Raw genomic sequence first — 20,549 nt, forward strand, 5'->3', positions numbered from 1 at the left:
ATATGGCTGGGCAGGGTGGAAATTTCACTTGTTCTTCCCAGAGAGTTATTTACATGCCTACCTGTGCATCGTACCCCACTTTTTACATGGTAAAACTAAAAATGCTTTAAACAAGCGCATTTACCAACATCTTTAAAGTATTCAATGTAAAGTAAGTAAAAGTGCCTTAGCCAGGCATGCCATGGTTTGTACTGGTTTCACGAAGTTTACTTTCTTGGTTTTGGAACAAATCAACATTTCTCCTTCTTTAGGTGACTGGCAGAACAAGCTGCTTCACCAGGATCAGGCTGGATGCTACAAGTTTTCCTGGTTCAGTAGTGAGCTTACAAGAAGAGCAAGGTAGATTATGTTGAGGTGCCTTAATTTTAGGCACACTGTTGGTACTTCAGTGTCATTTATACGTAAAGCATTGTACAAAATTTTTTCAAAGAATTTTGTTAGCATTTTTCAGTGAGGCTAATGTTAAAAAAATTGTTTTTTTTTTCTTTGTGTGTGTGGGATACTTACACAACTCAACCGAATCTGTGTTCACTTTAAGATTTTTTTTTCTTTACTGATTACATCACTAATTTGTGATGATTGGTTTGTTTTAGAGGTGTGTCTATATTTGCATCATTTTAAAATGGAGTTAGTTTGAGTTGCATTCAGAGTTCTGATGATGTCTTGGCAACAAAAAGATGAACGCACTTAACTGTGAATGCTTTTAATGTTTTTCTATTAGTTTCCTACAATTGTTTTGGTGGCTGACATTTTGGTGATTTTTTCCTATTCTTATTTCACATACAGAAATACAGGCTGTACCTCAGAAGGATGGCACTTACATCTGAACTGATGCAAGTAGGAATTACCTCCCAGGGCACAGCCAAAGAAGTATCATAGTAGCAAAATGAACAGCTTAACTCTACAGCTTTAAATGTTGGATTTCTTTTTTCTGTACAAAAAAATTACATTGTGGGTGTGATACAAGTACATTTACCAGCAGTATTATTACAAATGAGTAATCAGCATGGTAGGTCAGTCAAATGAATGCGCTTTATAGAAGGATTCTTACATTTCAGGCTGTTAGCATGTCACATAGATGAATAAACTGTAGATGCTCTGCTCCCAGTTTTGTGACTTCTTACTGTCTGTACTAAGTTTCTTTCTGTATCAAAGTAGTACTATCTCATTTCAGCTAGGCTGACTTGGTTGATGGGAGAATCATGTCGTGTTAATCCCCCCTTTTTTGAAGTGTACATGTGTGCGTAAATGGCCGTGCCTTCGTTGAAGGTTGGGCATTGAGCTGGCACCTCAGCGTTTCGTAAAAATCTACTGACAATCATTAGCGGACTGGAGTTCCGCTGTAGCGACCCTTACCGGGAAAAAGCCGAAAGACAAACAACAACTTACTAGTGCCCAAAAAGTGGAAGCAACACATATTTTCTTTGTCTACCCTTAGTGTTAGGCAGCCTAATGGCATATTTTCTGGGTCCAATGTACAAATATGTAGCCTGTAGCACTCCCTGTCTTTTGTCATGTTCTGAGTTTGTATTAAAGTGTTGAAATTTGTTGTTTATGTAGGGTTCTTTTGCATTTTGTTCATTAGTGTAACTGGCCATGCCTGAAAATGAGCATTGCTATCCAGCCTCGTATATCATTTAGTACATAAATAAATAAAATCAGTGGCTGGATTAGGAATTTGGTGCTGTTGCCATGATACATTATACTAAATGACACCTTTAGCTGCTGACACGGTGGCAAAGAAGGGAGACTCTCATCACTGGCACTGACAGTCCTGGGTTTGATTAGGGGCCATGGATGTTGGCTAGGTGGACTGGATTAACAGGTTGGTGTCTTCCTTTCTCTTACCAGGGGGATTGGGCAGACCACACAGCAACAAGAAGCCTGCATGTAAACCATGGAAATAATTAATCCTCATTTAGTACAAAGCGAACAAAAGCAGATGCTTTGGGCTGCACATTTGGTAAAGAAAGTGCACACCTACTCAGTATAATTTCACATGCATACTGTATTACTGAGTTTGCCTTCCCTCATCCACTGATTAGATGCCCAAGTCCTGATGACCTGGGTGCCATGTTACCTGTCAAGGTGCAAGAGACATCGGGTTGAGTTATGCTTGCAAAATGATAGCCACACAGGGAAACAGATTGGTCAGTAAGGGGCCAGGGAGGAAGCCAAGAGGTTAGCAGCAAAGCCAACACAAAAGCAACTTGAAGTAGTTTACTTAATTTGGTCTTCAGCCTTTGGGAATACGGATCCATATCGGATCCAAGCCGGCAAAAATTACTAGCATCAGCTCCGAGCTCCAGACTCCTCCCCTTACCCATAATACAGCTCCACTGCCTTCCATCCCCCGATCTCATTTGCCACGATTTGTAAAACATCGTGTCTCTAGAGCTGCAGCTAGCAGGGTGATTCTGATTGTAAGTTTTCTAAATTTCTTTTACTTTTAGCAGTTTCAGTTTAGTATAGGTACCCTTTCTCCTCTCCCATCACTTTGGCATCAAATGTAGGTTTGTAGTTAGTTTAGAGTAGTTTGTCTGTGGTTCCCCTCCCCCCTTAGTCAGTCTAGTGTTCGGAGTGGGTGTGCGTTTAGTCTAAGAAAGAAAGTTTATGTCTGTCTTTCGTTTATAAGGCTTCTTGTTTTACAGTATGGCTGAAAAGCTTATCTTTAAGCGCTGCACAAAGTGTGGCCATAAGCTCTCCCCAGCTGATGGCCACACTCTGTGTGTGTTGTGCTTAGGTGTGCCAACCTTAATGTGGAGTGCTCCATTTGTGCAGGGTTCAATCCCCAAGCTTTGAAGGATAGAAAGGCCAGATTGGCCCTCAAAGGTCTTCTGCCTGCCACTGAACCTCCTTCCTCATCTTCGGCTTCAGTCACAGCGGCTTCTCTAACTGCCTGTCCCGCTTTTCTTCCTCTGGCCTCCCCTCCCTCCCAGGCTGGGACTCAAACTCCTGCATTTAAGCCTGTGGTAGCAGAGCTGAGGAGAGGTAGACAGCGAGAGAGAGAGTCGAAGACAAAAAAAAAAGAGGAAGAGGTCCCCGGACCTCTCATCCCTGAACAAGTCTGCACGGATCCGTGATCTCCCTCAGCTCCGGTCTCCGAGGTTCTCCCCGGAGCCGGAGGAGACACGTTCAGTCTCCCCGGGCCTTGGTTCCCCAACTGGCCAGGTCGGAGTGCGTGGCCTCATCTCGGTCGACCCGTTGTTTATTGGACATGGATCTGGATAAGATGATGAGGCGCTTTATCCATACACAGATCGTGCCAGCTCCTGTCCCTCAGGAGGGGGGATCTCGCTTCCCTTTTTTTAGCCCATTTCTCCTTCCCCGATCCGACCTTTGGCTTTGGAGTTCTCAGATCCGAGGCTGGCCTTGGTCAGAGGGCCGATGCCGACAGCTGCCTGGAGCATCTCGGATTCACGGGAGTGGAACCTTTTCCATCAGTTACGATGTTGCCGGGCCAGGTTCCCTCCCTCGGAGCTCCATCCACTTTGGGTCTGGCTCCAATTATCGCATCAGATCCAGGGAGTCCAGCCTCCTTATTAGCTTCCCAGCAGGTCCGCTCTCCTTCGGCGTTCAGTGTGGTAAACCGGGTCCTCTCCATTGGATCGAGGCCCCTGACCACCCCCTCGGACTCCGCCCAGAACCCCTTGGCTCTGTCTACGGTCCCCATTGTCTTACCAGAGGGACAGCATGTGCCTGAAGAAACCCAGGCGATTCCCCCAGAGGAACAGATGGTATGCGATTGCTACCCGGAGAGCCCCATGAGAGATGTGCCTCGCAAGCATATGTGCAGGAGGAGGCACTTGGACCCCCCCCTCCCGAATCCCTAACCAAGGACACAGATTTAGATGATGGAGAGGGCTCCCCAAGATCACCTCCCAACAATGTCTCCTTTGGAGACACCATGGAGATCCTGCACCAGTGGGAAGGTTGGTCTGCCCCCAAGCCCTCCTCTGATGAGTCTGTGTTTCTGGAGGTTTTCGGCACGGGCCCGCCTACGTCTTGGATGTCTCCTCCCGCAGATCCTTTAGTAGATTTGATCACCTCACGGGCGTGGAAGGAACCAGATACCATGGAGCCAATCCCCAAGTGCCCCGATAAGGTTCTAAGTCCCCCTATTGACAGGTCTTCCTGGAACAAGGGCTCCCCAGTGGACGCCATGGTGGTAGCAGCAGCCACAAAGAAGGAACTATCTCAGGAAAGTTCCTCGGTCCACCTTCCTGACCGAGAGTCATGGATGATGGACTGCCTAGGGAAATGGGTGTATGCTTCAGCTACCTTTTCTATAAGGACGCTGACCTACTTGGCCCATGTCACAAGACTCCAAAGCAACCTAGTGAAGGAGCTGGAGGAGTCTCCACCCAAGTCCATGTCACAGGAGGACAAGGCTTAGTTCTCCGCGAAAATGGCCACTCTAAGAGCAGTATCAAATACGTCCATGCGACTCCTCTCCCATGCAACGGAAGGAGTGGCTAGGTCCGATGTGTCCATGAGGTGTAACGCCTGGCTCAGGTTGTGCCTATTCACCAAACCCTTTAAGGCATCTTTTGCCAATGCCCCTTATGATGGCTCGACTCTTTTCGGTAAGACTGTCAAGGAGACACTAGTCCAGAGTGAGAAAGACGGGAAGACACTTGTCTGCCATCGGGATCCACTTCTCTTACCCTCAAAAGTCCTTTTCCCAGAACCAGAGAGGGCAAAAGAAGATGTGGTTCTGAAAGTCTCAGTATTCCCGGGACACTCAGGGCTCTTTTTCCCCTAGTGGCAGAGAGGGACAGAATGGACACCGGCCCAGAGGCCGAGGGGGTCCGCGAAACTTTCGGTCTCGGAAACCATTCTTGGACAGACCCAGGGGCAGCAACCCTGAGGGGTTGCCCGGCTGCTCTACTCTGGAGGCAGTCGGGGGACGATTGTCCTTGCACCCAGCGGCATGGGAGTCCATAACAACAGACCACTGGGTGCTTCAAATCATATCCAAAGGATATTCTATCCCCTTCTTGGGTTCCCCCATATCTCCCAAACAGCTCCCGGACATTCCAGCCACGCAAAGGGATGCAGCAGCACAGGAAATTTCCAAGCTGCTAGGAAAACAAGTCATCGAAACCTTCCCCTCAGATCAGTCTGGATCGGGCTTCTACTCCAGGTTCCTTTTGGTGCCAAAGAAAACAGGGGACTTAAGGCCCATCCTGGACCTCACTACCTGAACCTGTCAGTTGCCAAAGAAAAGTTCTGGATGGTCACACTACAGTCCATCATGCCGTACCTGCAAGAGAGTGACTGGATGTGCTCGTTAGATCTCCAGGATGCTTACTGTCACATAAAAACGCACAGAAGCTCCTGGAGGTTCCTCCGCTTCAAGCTAGGGGCCAATCATTATCAATTTCGAGCCCTACCCTTTGGTCTCACCACAGCCCCCAGGGTGTTTACCAAAGTGATGGTGGTTGTAGCAGCTCACCTGAGGCTTCAGGGGATTCAGGTGTATCCCTACCTGGACGATTGGCTCCTCACTGCTCCCACCAGGCGTCTACTTTTTCAAACCAGGGATTACTTTCTGACACTTGCCCTGAGTTTTGGGTATCACTATCAACACAGCCAAGTTTCTACTACAGCCTGTACAGGTGATAGATTACATTGGTGCCAGGATAGACACACAACAGTGCAAAGTGTTCTTGACCTCGGAGAGAGTTCAAAACCTCAGGATGCATGCCTCTCTAATTTACCATTCTCACCTCCTGCCAGCGGAATTAGTGTTGAGGGCCCTAGGCTCGATGGAGGCGACCATAATTTTCCTTCCATGTGCTCGGCTACACATGCAGATTCTTCAATGGACTCTAGCCGTTCAGTGGCCCCTGTTGGATTTACCACTAACCTATCCACCTAAATCAAGGGTGTCGGTCGTCCCTCATATGGTGGATGAGCTCTCTGGACATTTTGGAGGGACAATCCTTTGTTCCAGCCCCGGCCCAAACCACAGTGACCATGGATGCCTCCCAACTTGGGTTGGGGGGGGCATTGTTCGGGCAGGACAGTCCAAGGCCTGTGGTCCCCCATAGATACCAGCTTGCATATCAGTGTCCTAGAGATGAGGGTGGTCCTTCTAGCTTTGCAGGCCCTTCATGCCTTTCTTCCTCTGGGGACGATTGCCATTCAGTCAGACAACATGTCAGTAGTCTGGTGTATCAACAAACAGGGAGAGACCAGATCTTATCCCCTGTGTCGCGAGGCCATGAGAGTGTGGGATTGGGTGATCTCCACTGGTTGCTTTCTCATCGCAACACACATTCCAATACGGTCCAACATTCTAGCAGACAGGCTAAGTCGGACCATTGTGATGCCTTACGAGTGGTCTCTGAATCTATCAGTAGCAGAACAGATCTTCACTTAGTGGGGGTCAGCCTTGCTGCGATCTCTTTGCATCTCCTTCCAACGCAAAGTGCAGCAGGCTTTTCGCTCTGAAGGGTTTCAGAATTACAGGCCTTGTCCATAAAATTCCCGTACATGATTTTTCATAAAGATAGAGTTTCCCTTCGAACCAATCCATCTTTTCTTCCTAAGGTAGAATCACCAGTCAATATCGGTCAGACTATAAATTTACCTGTGTTCTTTCCCAGTTTTACCAACAGGATGGAATACAAACTACACATGTTGGATGTTCATAGACAGTTATGATTCTATTTACACATGACAAAAAATGTTTGTAAATCTGATCAACTGTTTGTTTTGTTCTATAGACACTTTTTGGGCAAACCTATTTCCAAAGTCACTATAGCTAGATGGATTTCTTCATGCGTCCTGTAGGTCTATAAGGACAAAGGCATGTCTCCTCCAGGTCAGGTTAAAGCTCATTCCACTAGGTCCACGGTTACATCTGCAGCTTTCTGGTCTAGGGTGTCTTTGGATAACATTTGCTCTGCAGCTACTTGGTCCTCATCTCATACGTTTATTTCCCATTACAAATTGGATTTGACATCTAGAAGGAGAGCATCCTTTAGCTCCGTGGTGCTCCAGAATATCCTTCCATGAGGGCCTCCCATGAGTTTAGTAGCTGGGGACTCTGTCCCACAGGTTAAAGACCAAATGAAGTAAACTACTTCAGATAAAGAAGTTATGTACTCACCATAACGTTCCATCTGAGTAGTTGTACTTCATTTGTCTTCAACCATCCCTCCCTCCTTCCCCCAGACCTTGGCACATGTTCAGCCTACAGGCTGTAGTATAGGTCACAAGTATGTTATCAGGTCGGGTTCTAAGTATAAGTTCTCCAAACTCGATCTGGGGATGGAAGGCAGTGGAGGTGTATTATGGGTAAGGGGAGGAGTCTGGAGCTCAGAGCTGATGCTAGTAATTTTTGCCGGCTTGGATCCGATACGGGTCCGTATTCCCACAGGTTGAGGACAAATGAAGTGCAACTACTCAAATGGAACGTTGTGGTGAGTAAATAACTTCTTTATTTACTTCATTCAACGCTTAAACTTGCTTGCAACTGGTTAAGAGTCAAGTATTGTTTGACTGCTGTTTATCATACTTCCTTAGAGTCAGTTAATGGCATTTTTGTAAGTTTCCAACTTGCATACTCTTGCACCTGACACCTTTGTTAGTTACCATTGCTTCCTTCCTGTTGCTTGTTTTTGCTGGAAATGTAAATAGTAAAATTTATTAAAAAAATCGGATGAAGTGAATTATTTACCTTTATCTTCTTTCCACATAGTCAAAGGATATAAGAAGTTCAATTTGTTTTAATGCATCTTATCTGAGGTCTAGGTACTTGAGTATAACAGGCCATAGAGTTGATAGTGAATGTTTGTCATATATGAAAAAATTATTTGTGATCTATGCCAAATGAGGTGGAGAAGCCAAGCCAGCTCCATAGTCTGGGTGGATAATTAAGCCTCAAGTGTGAGCCAGATGGCCTGGGATTAACTAATTCTTCAGGCACTGGTGGAGCTGCAGAGTGTGGGGTGGGAGTGAACAGCTGATACCATCTTTGCCATCCTAGGGGTAAGGAGATGACATGGTCTGGAGCAGTGGTGACAGATCTAAGAAATGCAGCATTCAGCCTGAGGAGGAAGTGACACTGCCAGGACAGGTTTGTGTGATAGCTGTATTTGCACATGTAGAAGTGCATATGTAAGGAAGTAGCAGGTAGAACATGTCGTCCAACAGAGGAAGGGGCTAGACTCTGTATGAAGAAAAAAAAAATAAACCCTTCCACAATGGTAGCCCACCTGAGGTTTGATTTTGCCTAGTGTTCTAGGGAATAAGATGAGATTATTAAGAGGCTTTCCCCTCTGAAAGGAGGAGACCCCCCCATTGATTGATATGGAGTCCTGAAGTCTGGCCAAAAAGAGAGTGAAAGGATATGATTGTCTAGGGTGAGTGGGGGTTGATAATAAGATCTGGGTGAAAAATTGCATTAAAGATCAGCTAGAAAAGATAGTCTGCATAGTATATCACACTGTTTAGCATTTTGTTGTAGTGGTGATTTATGCGTAAACAGTTCTACTTTTGTTTCTGTTAAAAGTAACTTAACTTGTATGTGTGTTTGTGTATATACAGATATGTGTGTGTATATGTGTATAGATATATATATACACACGCACGCACGCACGCACGCACACACACACACACATGTAAGTAGCAATGCACATTTTTATTACATTTATTTTAAGCACCCAACTTACAGTCATCCGTAAACTTTTAACTTGGATCATTTAAAAAATGTAAGCTTGTGAATTTGAGGTATATATCCATTAAAATAAATGTAACAAAAATGTGCATTGCTCCTGTTTTGGCTTAAATTTGTTCTTTTGTGTTAATGCAAATGCACACACATGTATCATGGGATCATAGAAGGTTACTAGGCTAATGGCCTTGGGGCCAAGTGTTTATTCCCAAAAAAGATACCTCAGTCAGGACCTGTTGCCCTTGTCAGTGACGGACAAAGGTGGAACCTCTGGGACAAATTTGTGGCTTCACAACCACTCATCAAGTTGCGCTTGAAGAGGGTCAGTGGAATACTGTGTTTGACATGTATGGGAAGTCTATTCCAGAGACAGGGCAGCCTCTGGGAGACAAACCTGTCTCTCCAGCAGGTTTTGTTGATGTCGCATATTAGATTTAGGCCTTTCAAGCAGGTAATGCATGAGGAATTAGACGTACATTATAACTTATATTGCGTTGTAAGCAAGACGCAGATTACCTCTGAGTAATCTGTATGATACCGAGTAGAGTGATAGTGATTTGAGCTTGTCCACATAGGATAGGTGTTGGAGGCCATGGCTTCTCTTTGTGAGGTATTTCTGTGGCCTTTCCAGTTGGTGCAAGCATTTGGAGAGGTACATACCAAACAAGGCCTTATGCTAATTATAGGCTTAATGAGGGAGGAGTACAAAGAGGAAATAACCTCCTTTTTTCTGGATGCAGTCCCTTTACTTATGAGATGAACCAAGTAAAAGACGTTTCTGACCCACTGCCGCTACATGATGGTCGAATGTGAGATTGTTGTCAAGCTGAGTACCCAGGTCTCTCACCACAGGTTGTGTGCTAAGGGGGTTGCCATTGATGTGGTTATCAGAAGGGGCCATGTTGTTGCTGGTGGTATGATTTTTTTGTGCTTAACTTAAGGCCATGACTTTGGCACCAGTCATTTGTTGCTTTGAGACCCTCTTGCAGTATGTTAACATCATTTGGGAAGTCGATGACAGCACCCAACTTACAGTCATCCGTAAACTTTTAATTTGCATCATTTAAAATGTAAGCCTGTGAATTTGAGGTATATATCTATTAAAATAAATGTAACAAAATGTGCATTGTTCCTGTTTTGGCTTAAATTTGTTCTTTTGTGTTAATGTTTGCAAAGATGAAAAGTATTCCAAGTTCACATCTTTAATGTTTGATACATGTTAAGATACTTTTGCATTTTTCACCTGTAGGTTCCCGTTTAATTGGTATTGGTGGTACAAGTGAAACATCTACAATTACAGTTGACTCTGCAACAAGGGCTTCACTAGTGAGTTCCTATAGCCCACTGTCCAGATTTACATCAGATTCGACGAAGGTTGTCCCAAAAGGTTTGGGTCTCACAAAGGCTTATATAGGCCAGAAAAACAGTTTCTCCGTTGATTGCAGTAATGCTGGTAAGTATGATCTTTAAAACTTTTTATAAAACTGTATGTGAGAAACATTACTTGCTGAAAAATAAGGCAGTAACTTTTCAGTTATGTATATATTTATAAGCCATGAGTGCTGACCTCTCAGGACAATACAGAAGCATGAGCTGGGCCTAATCCTGGCTTGGTGACTTCAATTTGTAAGCTTGGTTTGGCTCAGTAGGAGGCTTTGAGTATATTTCATCTGCTGTTTTAGTGGAATGTCTGTGATGTTTCTGTAATGGCATGATAAATGTTAAGACAGATGGGAAGCGTTTAGTGCTCACTGATGGCAGTGAAAATTGAAGGCTCATAGAAGCAACTACAGGGAACCAGTTCCCAAACTGATGTTCTCACAGTGTTCCCTAAGACTACTGTATATGTACAGTATCAAAGCAAAGTGTTACTTCTGGCCTGCATTCAGAGCTTAGTTTTGGTACAGATGAATTTTAACAATTCGGGTTAGGTCAGCTAGTAGAACTTGCATGGCTATGATGAGATTAAGTTATAGCAGACCAAAGTGCTTTTGTCACCCCATGTGTCAAAATGTTAACCAAAGCGAGCAGTAAAGTACAAAAATATTATTTTGTTTTTTATAGATATATATATATATATATATATTTTTTTTTTTTTTTTTTTTTTTTTTTTTGAAAAGTGCAAAGAGGAATCTAGGAAAGCATTTTTTTCTGTTTAGTGCATTAAGCTTATCTAGGTATTATTGTATCTAAACATAACTGATTCCCAGATGGTTAAAAGTAAGCTGCTTGTCTTCCTCTACAAGAGACTTGTCATTACATTCTTCACTAGCTGTTAAGGCACTGCTAGACAGGGGAACTGTCATACAGGTGAAGTAGGCAGCAGGGAAGATAAGTTCTCTGCAAGTTTAGTTGCTGAGTATTGTAGAGTTGGAAGCCTTTGTACATTTATTTATTTAAATTATGTTGATAAAGAATGCCCAACTGGGAAGTCCTTGAAGTTCAAGGAATAAAATCTCCAGAACTACTAAAATACTTAAATTTACTACATGTGGAGAACAACTTTGACTCATTGTGAGATGGCAGTAGGATTCAGATTGTTGTGAGAAAACACAATGATGTTCATTGACCTTGAGCAGTATCCTACCTTCACCAAGAATGATGCCACAATACAGAGATAAGATGATCAGCTTTAACAATTGGCTTAAACTCTGGTGTCATTCAAAGGGGATCCAATGTCTGTCTGCCTGGGATGACATGCTGGACAAGCCACGCTGCTTCACAAGGGACGGCTTGCACTTGTCACCCCTGGGATTCCGGATTTTGGCAAAGGCTCTTGCCACCCCCATAGTGCCTTTTTTAGGCAAGGCTCAAATTCTAAACCTACCACCCTAGAACACAACAAAGAAAAAAAACTAAGGGTAATGCTGCTCAATGCCAGAAGTCTCAACCTCAAGATGCACGCACTCGAGGCCCTTCTCAGTATGGAGAACATCGATGTCTGTGCTGTGACAGAAACCTGGTTCAAGGCTCCTGAGAGCACCCCAGCACTATCAGGTTATACCTCATATCATGCGTTCCGACCCCAAAACCCGGACAATACCAAGAAAGGAGGAGGGGTATCCATATTCATCAAGGACACCCATACCTCTAGACTGGTGGCAACGCACAATGCATCGGAAACCATCCAGGTGCAATTAACCATAGGCAAGACTGCTCTGCAATTTGTAGCATGTTACAGGCCACCCTCGCAAACTCAGGAACCTCATATGGCCTTCCTGAAAACACTGGAGGGGATAAATGTATCTCCAAACACCATCATACTAGGTGACTTCAACTACCCTAATATAGACTGGGAACACTACTCAAGCCCAAACACTCTAGCCCAAAAGTTCCTGGAATTCATAAACTCAAATGCCATGGAACAACTAGTCACCATCCCCACAAGAGGAGAAAACATGCTTGATCTCATCATCACGAACATGGGAGCACAATGTTCAACACCGGAAGTATACCCCTCACTGGTGAGATCAGATCACAAACTAATCTCGCTGGAGGTCCTCATCCCGCCCCCCCCCCCAAAAAAAAAGACCACAGTAAAGAACTTCTCGAAAGCCGACTTCACACTTCTAAAGACTAGTGTGGTCTCCTTTAAGGCCCCTGAACCGGTGGTAAACATTACTCAAACCGCTGAATCACTTACAAATGCCTTCTACCAGCACCTGCAGGGCTGCATGGATCAGGCAATCCCAAGCAAAACAAAGACTCTTTGTACCAAAGGCAAGCGTCCAGTCTGGTGGACCCCAGCCATAAACAAACTCTACAACAAAAGGAGAAAGCTACTACAAGATAGAGCAAAATCCTTAAAAGGTAAGACACCGCTGATCACTATAAGTAAAAAGCTAAGAGCTCTCATAAAATCATCCAAAGCTAATTTTGAGAAAAAAATAGCTAAGGACTCTAAAGACAACCATAAGGCATTCTTCAGCTATGTCAGAAACCTAGGAGGAAACTCCCAGATATGCTCAGAATTAGTTCAAAATGATGTGAAGATTACTGATCCTACAGACATTGCCAACATACTGGCTGACAGGTTCAGTGCAAACTTCTCCCCCCCTAAAGGAGAGATATCTATACCAAATGATTGTAGCCTCCTAAACATCTCTAACGCCCAGGTGAGAACTGCTCTCTCCAAGGCAAAGAACACAGCATCCATGGGACCTGATGGTGTCCCCGGCTGTGTGCTCCATGAACTCAATGAGGAATTAAACCCACAGTTAGGACAGCTGTTTAATCTTAGTCTCACCTCTGGATACGTACCCAGGGAGTGGCGCACAGCGACTGTGGTCCCACTCCACAAAGGCGGTGCCTCCACCGACCCTGGAAATTACCGTCCCATTAGCTTGACAAGCCTTATCTGCAAAGCCATGGAAAGGATCATAATGGATCTCATAAATAAAGACATAGGGAATTTGCAGACTTTGGATCCAACCCAGTTTGGCTTTGTCAAAGGCAGATCATGCCTCTTAAACTTTATTTTATTTATTTATTTTACATTTGTTAACCGGGAAAAAATCCGACTGGATACAATGTCCTTTTTCAGCGGAGGCCCGGGGAGAAAAGCTCCAACATTATACAAAAATACAGACATTTCCAAAATTATAATAATACAGAGAGAGAAACAGTCAAATATCAAACAAACAATCAGGTTGCAAAATTCATTTGTTAACAATGCATATAAGGAAATAAAAAAATGAAGACAATGAACAATTCAGGTAGATAATAGAGACTAGGAAATGTCAGTCAGGAGATGAGCATTGGCAGAGCCAGTGCTTCTGATAGTGGTGAAACAGTTGTTTCTTGAAATGGGGTAGAGAGGTAGAGGAAAGAATACTGGTGGGAAGAGAGTTCCAGACTTTTCCAACGGCGTTTGGAAAGAGTGCATCTCCTCCAGTATTATAAGCTTTGACCATCTTTATGAGTGGTCTGTTCGCAGAACGTAGACTGTTAAGATTAGAGTATGGAAGGACTAGGTTCTGAAGTGAAGGACAATTGTCAGGGTTTTTGAGAATTTTATGTACCTCAGTGAGTTGGGTAACTCTAACAAGGTTGGGGAGTTCAATCCATTTTAGGTTTTTTAGGTTGGTGCAATGATGGGTCCTGTATGGAGTTCCTGCTGCAAATCTAGCTATATGATTATATGAGCTGGATAGTTTATCTAGTATGGTTTTGTTAAGATTGGTGAATATTGCAGATGAATAAAGAAGGGTGGAGAGCAAATGTGTTCGGGCAATGGTGACTTTAGTACTTGGTGTTAGGAAGTTTTTAATTCTATAGAGCGATCCTAATTTTTTGTTTACTGTTCTGATGGACAGGTTGATATGTATGTCGAATTTCAGTTTATTATCAATAGTAACTCCAAGCAATTTCGTGTGGGGGTCTGGGGAAATGATAGTACCATTTTTGGATGTTATGGAGACATCAATAAGGTGATTTTTGTGAGTTGGTTGAAAGATCAATAATTTAGTTTTTTTAGGATTTAGGATTAACTGTCGTCCTAATAGGAAAGGCAGTCCATACAGCCTACCTAGACCTGGCAAAGGCTTTCGATACAATACCCCACTCGGGCATCATTGATAAACTCATCAACTTAAATGTAAACCCATACATTACAAGATGGATTGCAAACTGGCTGAGTGACAGAACCCACAGGGTCAGAGTTGCTGGCGCCATGTCAGATTCAAAGCCTGTCACAAGTGGTGTACCACAGGGCTCAGTCCTGGGCCCACTCTTGTTTGGCATCTACTTTTCTGAAGTACAAGCAAACATAGGAGGGTTATGGCTGACAAAGTTTGCAGATGACTGCAAACTGGGCGCCGTAGTTGAAAACACATCCGACACAGATATCCTTCAGAAGGGTCTCACAGAAATGGATAACTGGTGCCAGAGCCATGGCCTAAAGTTAAATGCCAAGAAATGCATAGTCATACCCTTCGGGAAAAATAAGGTCACCCCCTAGCTACCATATAGGAGGCAACCCCCTGATCACAGAAGAAGTTATCAGGGACAGTAGCCTTTCATTCGACACCCATATTGCTAAAGTAGTTAGGAAGACCTTCTACATTGCCCACCTTATCATGAAGGGATTCACATCTAGATCAAGGGAAGTCATAGTCTCCCTATACTCATCACTCATCAGACCAATGATCGAGTACAATGCCCCATTCGGAATGTATCTAACCCGACACTTGCAGCAGCTGGAGAGGCCACAAAAGTTCCTCACCAAAAGGATAAAGGGTCTCAAAAATCTGTCTTATGCTGCCCGACTGAAAGAACTCCAGTTATATTCAGTTGCTTACCGCTTGCTCAGAGGTGACCTATGCCTGACATACAAGGCCATGTCTAACCCAGATTTGATGAACATGCTTCATCTCAAAAAATCTAGATCCCTCAGAGCCACAAGGGCGGGAGACTTAAACCTCGACACGGTTATTAATAGGACGTGCTGGAGGGATAGATTCATCACCCAAAGACTCCCTATGCTGTGGAACAAAATCCCGGTCTATGTGAGGCAGAGCACCTCGCTGGCCTTGTTCAAGAGGAATCTTGACCAATGGATGGGGGATCGCAGATACACCCCAGGGGTTACCTCAGTGTCACTGCTAGACAGAGGCACAGCAAAATAAAGGGCATAGTTTCTCCAAACTAAAGGGGTGGCGTAAGCCACAAAACTATGGGCTAGGCTTATAAATGCCCTCGGGCAGATAGCCTAGTATGAACCTATGAACCTATTATGTATGCACAGTAAACACTGATTTGATCCAGAATTGGTTATGCAGGTTATTTAAGAGTAACTTGTGTAGTATTTTCCATTGTGTTCAATTTTTGGAGGGGTTGTCCTGCATAGACTGAATGCAACTAGAGTTCTGAAATCTTATATATAGTAACCAGGTCTTCTAGAATTTGCCACGGACGTCCAAGCAGCTTTTCTCCAACTTTGCCTAAGGCAAACTGAACCTAAATGGAGCCTGCTTTCCTCATAAGCAGGGAGAGCTGTACTAGGAGACTTAGACTCTCATTAAGAAAGGAGCATGATTAATTTGTTTGTCCAGAATATTTTCAGTTCCTCTCCCTCTTGTCACCAATGCATATTCTTATAAACAGCTACCAAAAGGCAAAAAATCAAAGTTGAACTTGTAGGACCAAGGGGCCTTCAAGGCCATGAAGAGGGTAAAAAAAAAGAGAGAGAGAGAAAGACAGAAGTTGAAAGCACTATTCATACTGTAGAAGTACGAAAACAGCTGGATAATAATTTGCTTTCAAATCAATTAAGTGATGAAAATGGTTAGATTAATAAGACGAATGTTAAAAGTTTATTCCTTTGTAACAGCTGGTAGAACAGACATTGCTGAATCACAGATGGAAGATTCTTTATCTCTGGTCAGAGCTTATCTAATAGTAATTGGAAATTCAGTTATCAGAGGAACTGATGCTTACATTTCCAGAGACAATAATTAACATTGAATAGTGTTATGCTTGCCAGTTGCAAAAATACAGGATGTGATTAGACACTTAGAATGCCTTAATGTAAGGAAGTATGGAGCTGTTTTTATTCATATTGGTACAGATGATCTCATCTTCAAGGACTGTAAGTAGGGAACTTGCAGCCCTCTTAGGTAACATAGTTTGTAAAGGTGTTAGAATGCATTTTTCACAAATCAAATATAGAAGGGGGAGTCAGGTCAATGTGAATGAAAAGATTTTTGGGGGTAAATACTACATGAAAAAATGGCCCGTTTTAAAAAAAAAATGGAAATGTGTAGAGCAACCAAGCCTAATTTTGGTAACACATGAATTTAAACAGGATGGAGTGTACTTGTCAAGACTTGAGGAGATATTTTTTTGCAGCAGATGTATGGCAGTGTTTGAATAACACAAGACAGGATTTTTGCTAGGTCAGAAATTTAACATTTGCAGATTGCAACATTTAATGTATCTATGCTGGTTGTTAATGCTAGGAGCAGTAGTAATAGTTATTTTATTGGAAAATTTGGAGCATTCCCACAAAATTGAGGTGGTTGTTTGTGAAATATTGTTAAAGCAATAACTGGAAACCACTTTTGTCAGGGTATAAATATTTTTACAGTAAAACACCTTCTAACTGAAACTCAGGTGGATAGGGATTAAAGATTGTTTTGAGACCTGTAATTTTTACATGTGTGATGGTGACACAAATATTGTAGATTGTGTAACTGTGACAATAAATAAAACCTTGTAACAGATAACAGTTGATGTGAAGTTGTTCTGTCTCGCTGTTCATTCTTACTGATGGCTTCAGAAACGATCCTCGGCTCTGACTCGACCAACTGCAAAGGCTCGAGGTCTTCAACCAGCTCGTGGCCAACTCCATATCCCATGATGCACCTTGATCTTCTCCTAAATCTCGTTTGCCGTTGCAACTTGATCTGACGTTCACCAGCTCTGGCCAGTGAAAGTTATTGTTTTTTTCTCTCTTAAAACTTGTTTAAAAAACTTAACTTAGATATTTAGATATTTATATAGATAGCTAGATATTTAGATAGTTTAAATAAGTAGTTATAAGTGGCCGCATTGTTTTTTTTGGCCTTTAGTCTCTCCCTATCTCATATTCTTCATAGTGGTGTGTTCTGAGTTAGAGCCCTTTTATTTCAGGGCAAGTATTTTGATATTTAAATATTAAGAGTTAGTGTGCTGTTGAGATATATATTCTATATTTAGATAATTAGATGTTTTTCACTACTTAGCCTAGGATATTAATACTGCTTAGACATTTTGCATTATTAAGAGTTATTGTTGCTCTATATATACACACACACACACACACACACACAGATATATATATATATATGTATATATATATATATATATATATATATATATGTGTGTGTGTGTGTGTGTGTGTGTGTGTGTGGGTTTCTAGCTAATGGCCAAATTAACAGAATGCCGAATTACACATTCCCGAGATGGGTTTGCCGAACGTACACATTGCCGATCAGTTAAACTGCCAAATAACACAATGCAAAAGCACACTACAGTGGGGAAAGTGAATATACGTGTTTCCCCACTGTAGTGCCATTTCGGAGTTGGTATACTTAAGTAGGGGGGGTGTGGGGGGCACAGCCCCCCACATGAGGGGTGCAGGGGGGCAAAGCCCCCCTTCAAAAACATTTTTTATTGTGTGTACTAGTGTGTTTAAGCTTAAGTTTCTGGTGCTTTGCTTGTGAAGTCCACCATGATTAATGTTGTACAAGGTACAGTATGGGATACTTTCAGGTAGAGTTCATGTTCTATTAGGCGTAGTGTTATATGGCAGTTTAACCGATCGGCAATGTGTAAGTTCGGCAAACTCGTCTCTGGAATGTTCTGAGTGTTTTTCTTACACATATATTTTTCTCTGTTGATTACTGATAGGATGTCTCATCAGGAGAAAGAGAAATCCAAGTCTGGGTTTAAAAAATGCCCAAGATGTGGGCAAAAGATGTCCATCACTGATGGATATACTGACTGTGTCTGTTGTTTTGGTGAGGTACACCTAAAAGAAAGCTGTTCAATATGCCACTCTTTTAGTGCTAAAGTGTTGCATGAGAGGAAGAGGAAACCTATGGATAGAGTTCTTTTGAAATCCTCCTTCCAAGAGTCACTGGATAAGTCTGACAAACACTCAAAGACCTCTTCAGAGCCAAGAAAAAGTCCATCGACTCCTAAAACTAGATCGAGTAAAGCTTCAACATCGGTTCCACAGCCAACAGACCCGACTGTTGTTTTGGTTAGGAGCCAGTCCCCGACTTTGGTTCCGGTATCTCCTACATTGAAATCTCCCATCTTACAGTTGGTGGCTTGATCCACACATTCTTCTCAGGCCTCAGGTAGACTTTCTGTTTTGGATGTGGACCGTGTGGTGAAGAGGTTTTTGCAAAAATGTTATCGGCACTGACCCTTGGGACTTCAGAGCTGACTCAAGTTCCCCCACCATCTTCTATTCCTCCTCTGGTCTTCTTCGAAGTTTTGGAGCCGGAGAGCTCAGAGCTGAAGATCGTGGAGACCTTGCAGCCGACACCTACCTTAGGTTTGTCGGCCCTGACTGCTCTGATAATTTCAGTGCTGACTGAAGGATCTTGGAGCCGACGCTCGCCGGTTGGGTCCGGGGAGGATAGTTGAACCGACTTTGCCTCTTGGGGCCTTAGCTAGATTGAGCTCAGCTCCAACCTAGGGCTCAGAACCCTCTGTTCTGGTGCAGGGAGAGTCCCTTGAATCCTCAGATTCAGGGGATTCCTCGCGTCAGGACCGAGGGGCCTTTAAGGCCATGAGGAAGTTATTGTCCACACTGACAACCACTCCGTCAGTACCAGCAGCTCCCTCCCTTAAAGCACCGGTATCTATCTGTACAACACACGCTCCATTAAAGCGTCGAGATCCTGAGCCTCCCATTGGGCAAGCCATGCTCTTCCGAGACCTCTCCAGAAACTCCCACTGAAGAAGTTCCCAGGAAGAGACTTCTCAAGAGGAAGCATCTGGACTCCCCACAGGAATCCGTCACTTCGGATACTGACTTAAATGAGTCAGAAGGGTCCCCATGGCCCCCCTCAGAGAATATCCCATTCACAGATATCCTGGAAATTCTTAAATAGAGGGGTGGCTGGAAATTCCTTAACCCTACTGATGATGAGTCAGTCCTTCTGAAGGCTTTTGGGTCTCAGCCCTCCACCTCTTGGGTGTCTCCACCCTTTGACGAGTTGATTGAGTTACTCTCTCGGAGGCCATGGGAGTCCCCGGATACCACAGAGCCTATTCCTAGGAGACCTAATAAATTTATAACTTGCCCTCAAGACAAAACCTTTCCAACTAAAGGAGTGCCTGTTGATGCTATGGTGGTGGCAGCGACCACCAAGAAGGAAGTATCAGAAACTTCTACATTTGTTCATCCTCCTAATAGAGAGTCCAGGATCATGGACAGGTATGGGAAGCATATGTTTAGCTTAGTGGTTTTTGTCCTTCGATTGCTGAACTATCTCGCACATTTCACTAGGTTACAAAGGGATCTCCTGAAGGAACTATATTTACTAACAGTGGAGCTTTTCTTCCTGCGCCTCCGCTGAAAAAGGGTTTTTATGCCCAGTCGGACTCTCCTGGTAAACAAATGTAAAATAAAATAAATAATAAACTAGGAGATACCCTGCAAGGTTCAGTAGTTGTGGGGGTTTCTGACAAGGTAACTTTCCAGCTCTCTGCTCATTTGGTGTCATATGCAGCTGATAGAATGAGCAGAACACTGGGTACAGGAATTGCCCTTAGAGGACATTCCTGGATGCGCCTATGTTTTTTTGCGGAAACCTTTAAGTCTTCCTTTATTAACACCTCATTTGACAGCTCGTCCCTTTTTGGACCGAAAGTGAAGGAAACCCTTACCAGAAGTAAGAAAGATGGAAGGATTTTGTCTGCCATCTGAGTACGTTTTTCTACTCCGAGTAGATCCTACCCCAAAGGGAGGGGGGTGGAAAGATGTGGTTCCGTAAATCTCAAGGATCTTTCCAGGACAATCGTGGTGAACCCCCTTCTAGAGGCAGAGGAAGGGGAAATAATGGAAGATGCTGTCCACGCAGCAGAGGGGGGTCCACAGAATCAGGGCGACAGAGATCAGTTCTTTGGGAAGCCCTATCAGCGCTCCTGAGAGGAGGCCTGACTGTCCATCTCTGGAGGCATTCGGGGGATGCCTTTCTTTGTACCCAGATGCCTGGCAAAAAATAACAAAAGACAGCGGGGTACAAAGTGTCATATCCAGAGGATACTTAATTCCCTTTGCCACACCGCCCCCTCTTGTGAAAAAAAAATCCTAGAAGTTCCACCCAGTCACAGGGAACAAGCAGCCATAGAGGTCCAAAGGTTG

General features: G+C 43.6%; 1 protein-coding gene across 2 annotated transcripts in view; it reads left to right on the forward strand.

Annotated features, from left to right (window-relative positions):
* FLNB (filamin B) overlaps nt 1-20,549 on the forward strand; it is a 4,683,119-nt gene that overhangs the window by 4,653,965 nt on the left and 8,605 nt on the right. For both annotated transcript variants that reach the window (XM_044078788.1, XM_044078789.1), the window contains one exon: nt 9,936-10,139. In XM_044078788.1, coding sequence (XP_043934723.1) covers nt 9,936-10,139 — 204 coding nt within the window. The remainder of the gene's footprint in view (nt 1-9,935; nt 10,140-20,549) is intronic.

The sequence above is a fragment of the Protopterus annectens genome, chromosome 7.part1, assembly GCF_019279795.1.
Source record: "Protopterus annectens isolate FY-2018-M chromosome 7.part1, PAN1.0, whole genome shotgun sequence".
Lineage (NCBI taxonomy): Eukaryota > Metazoa > Chordata > Ceratodontiformes > Protopteridae > Protopterus > Protopterus annectens.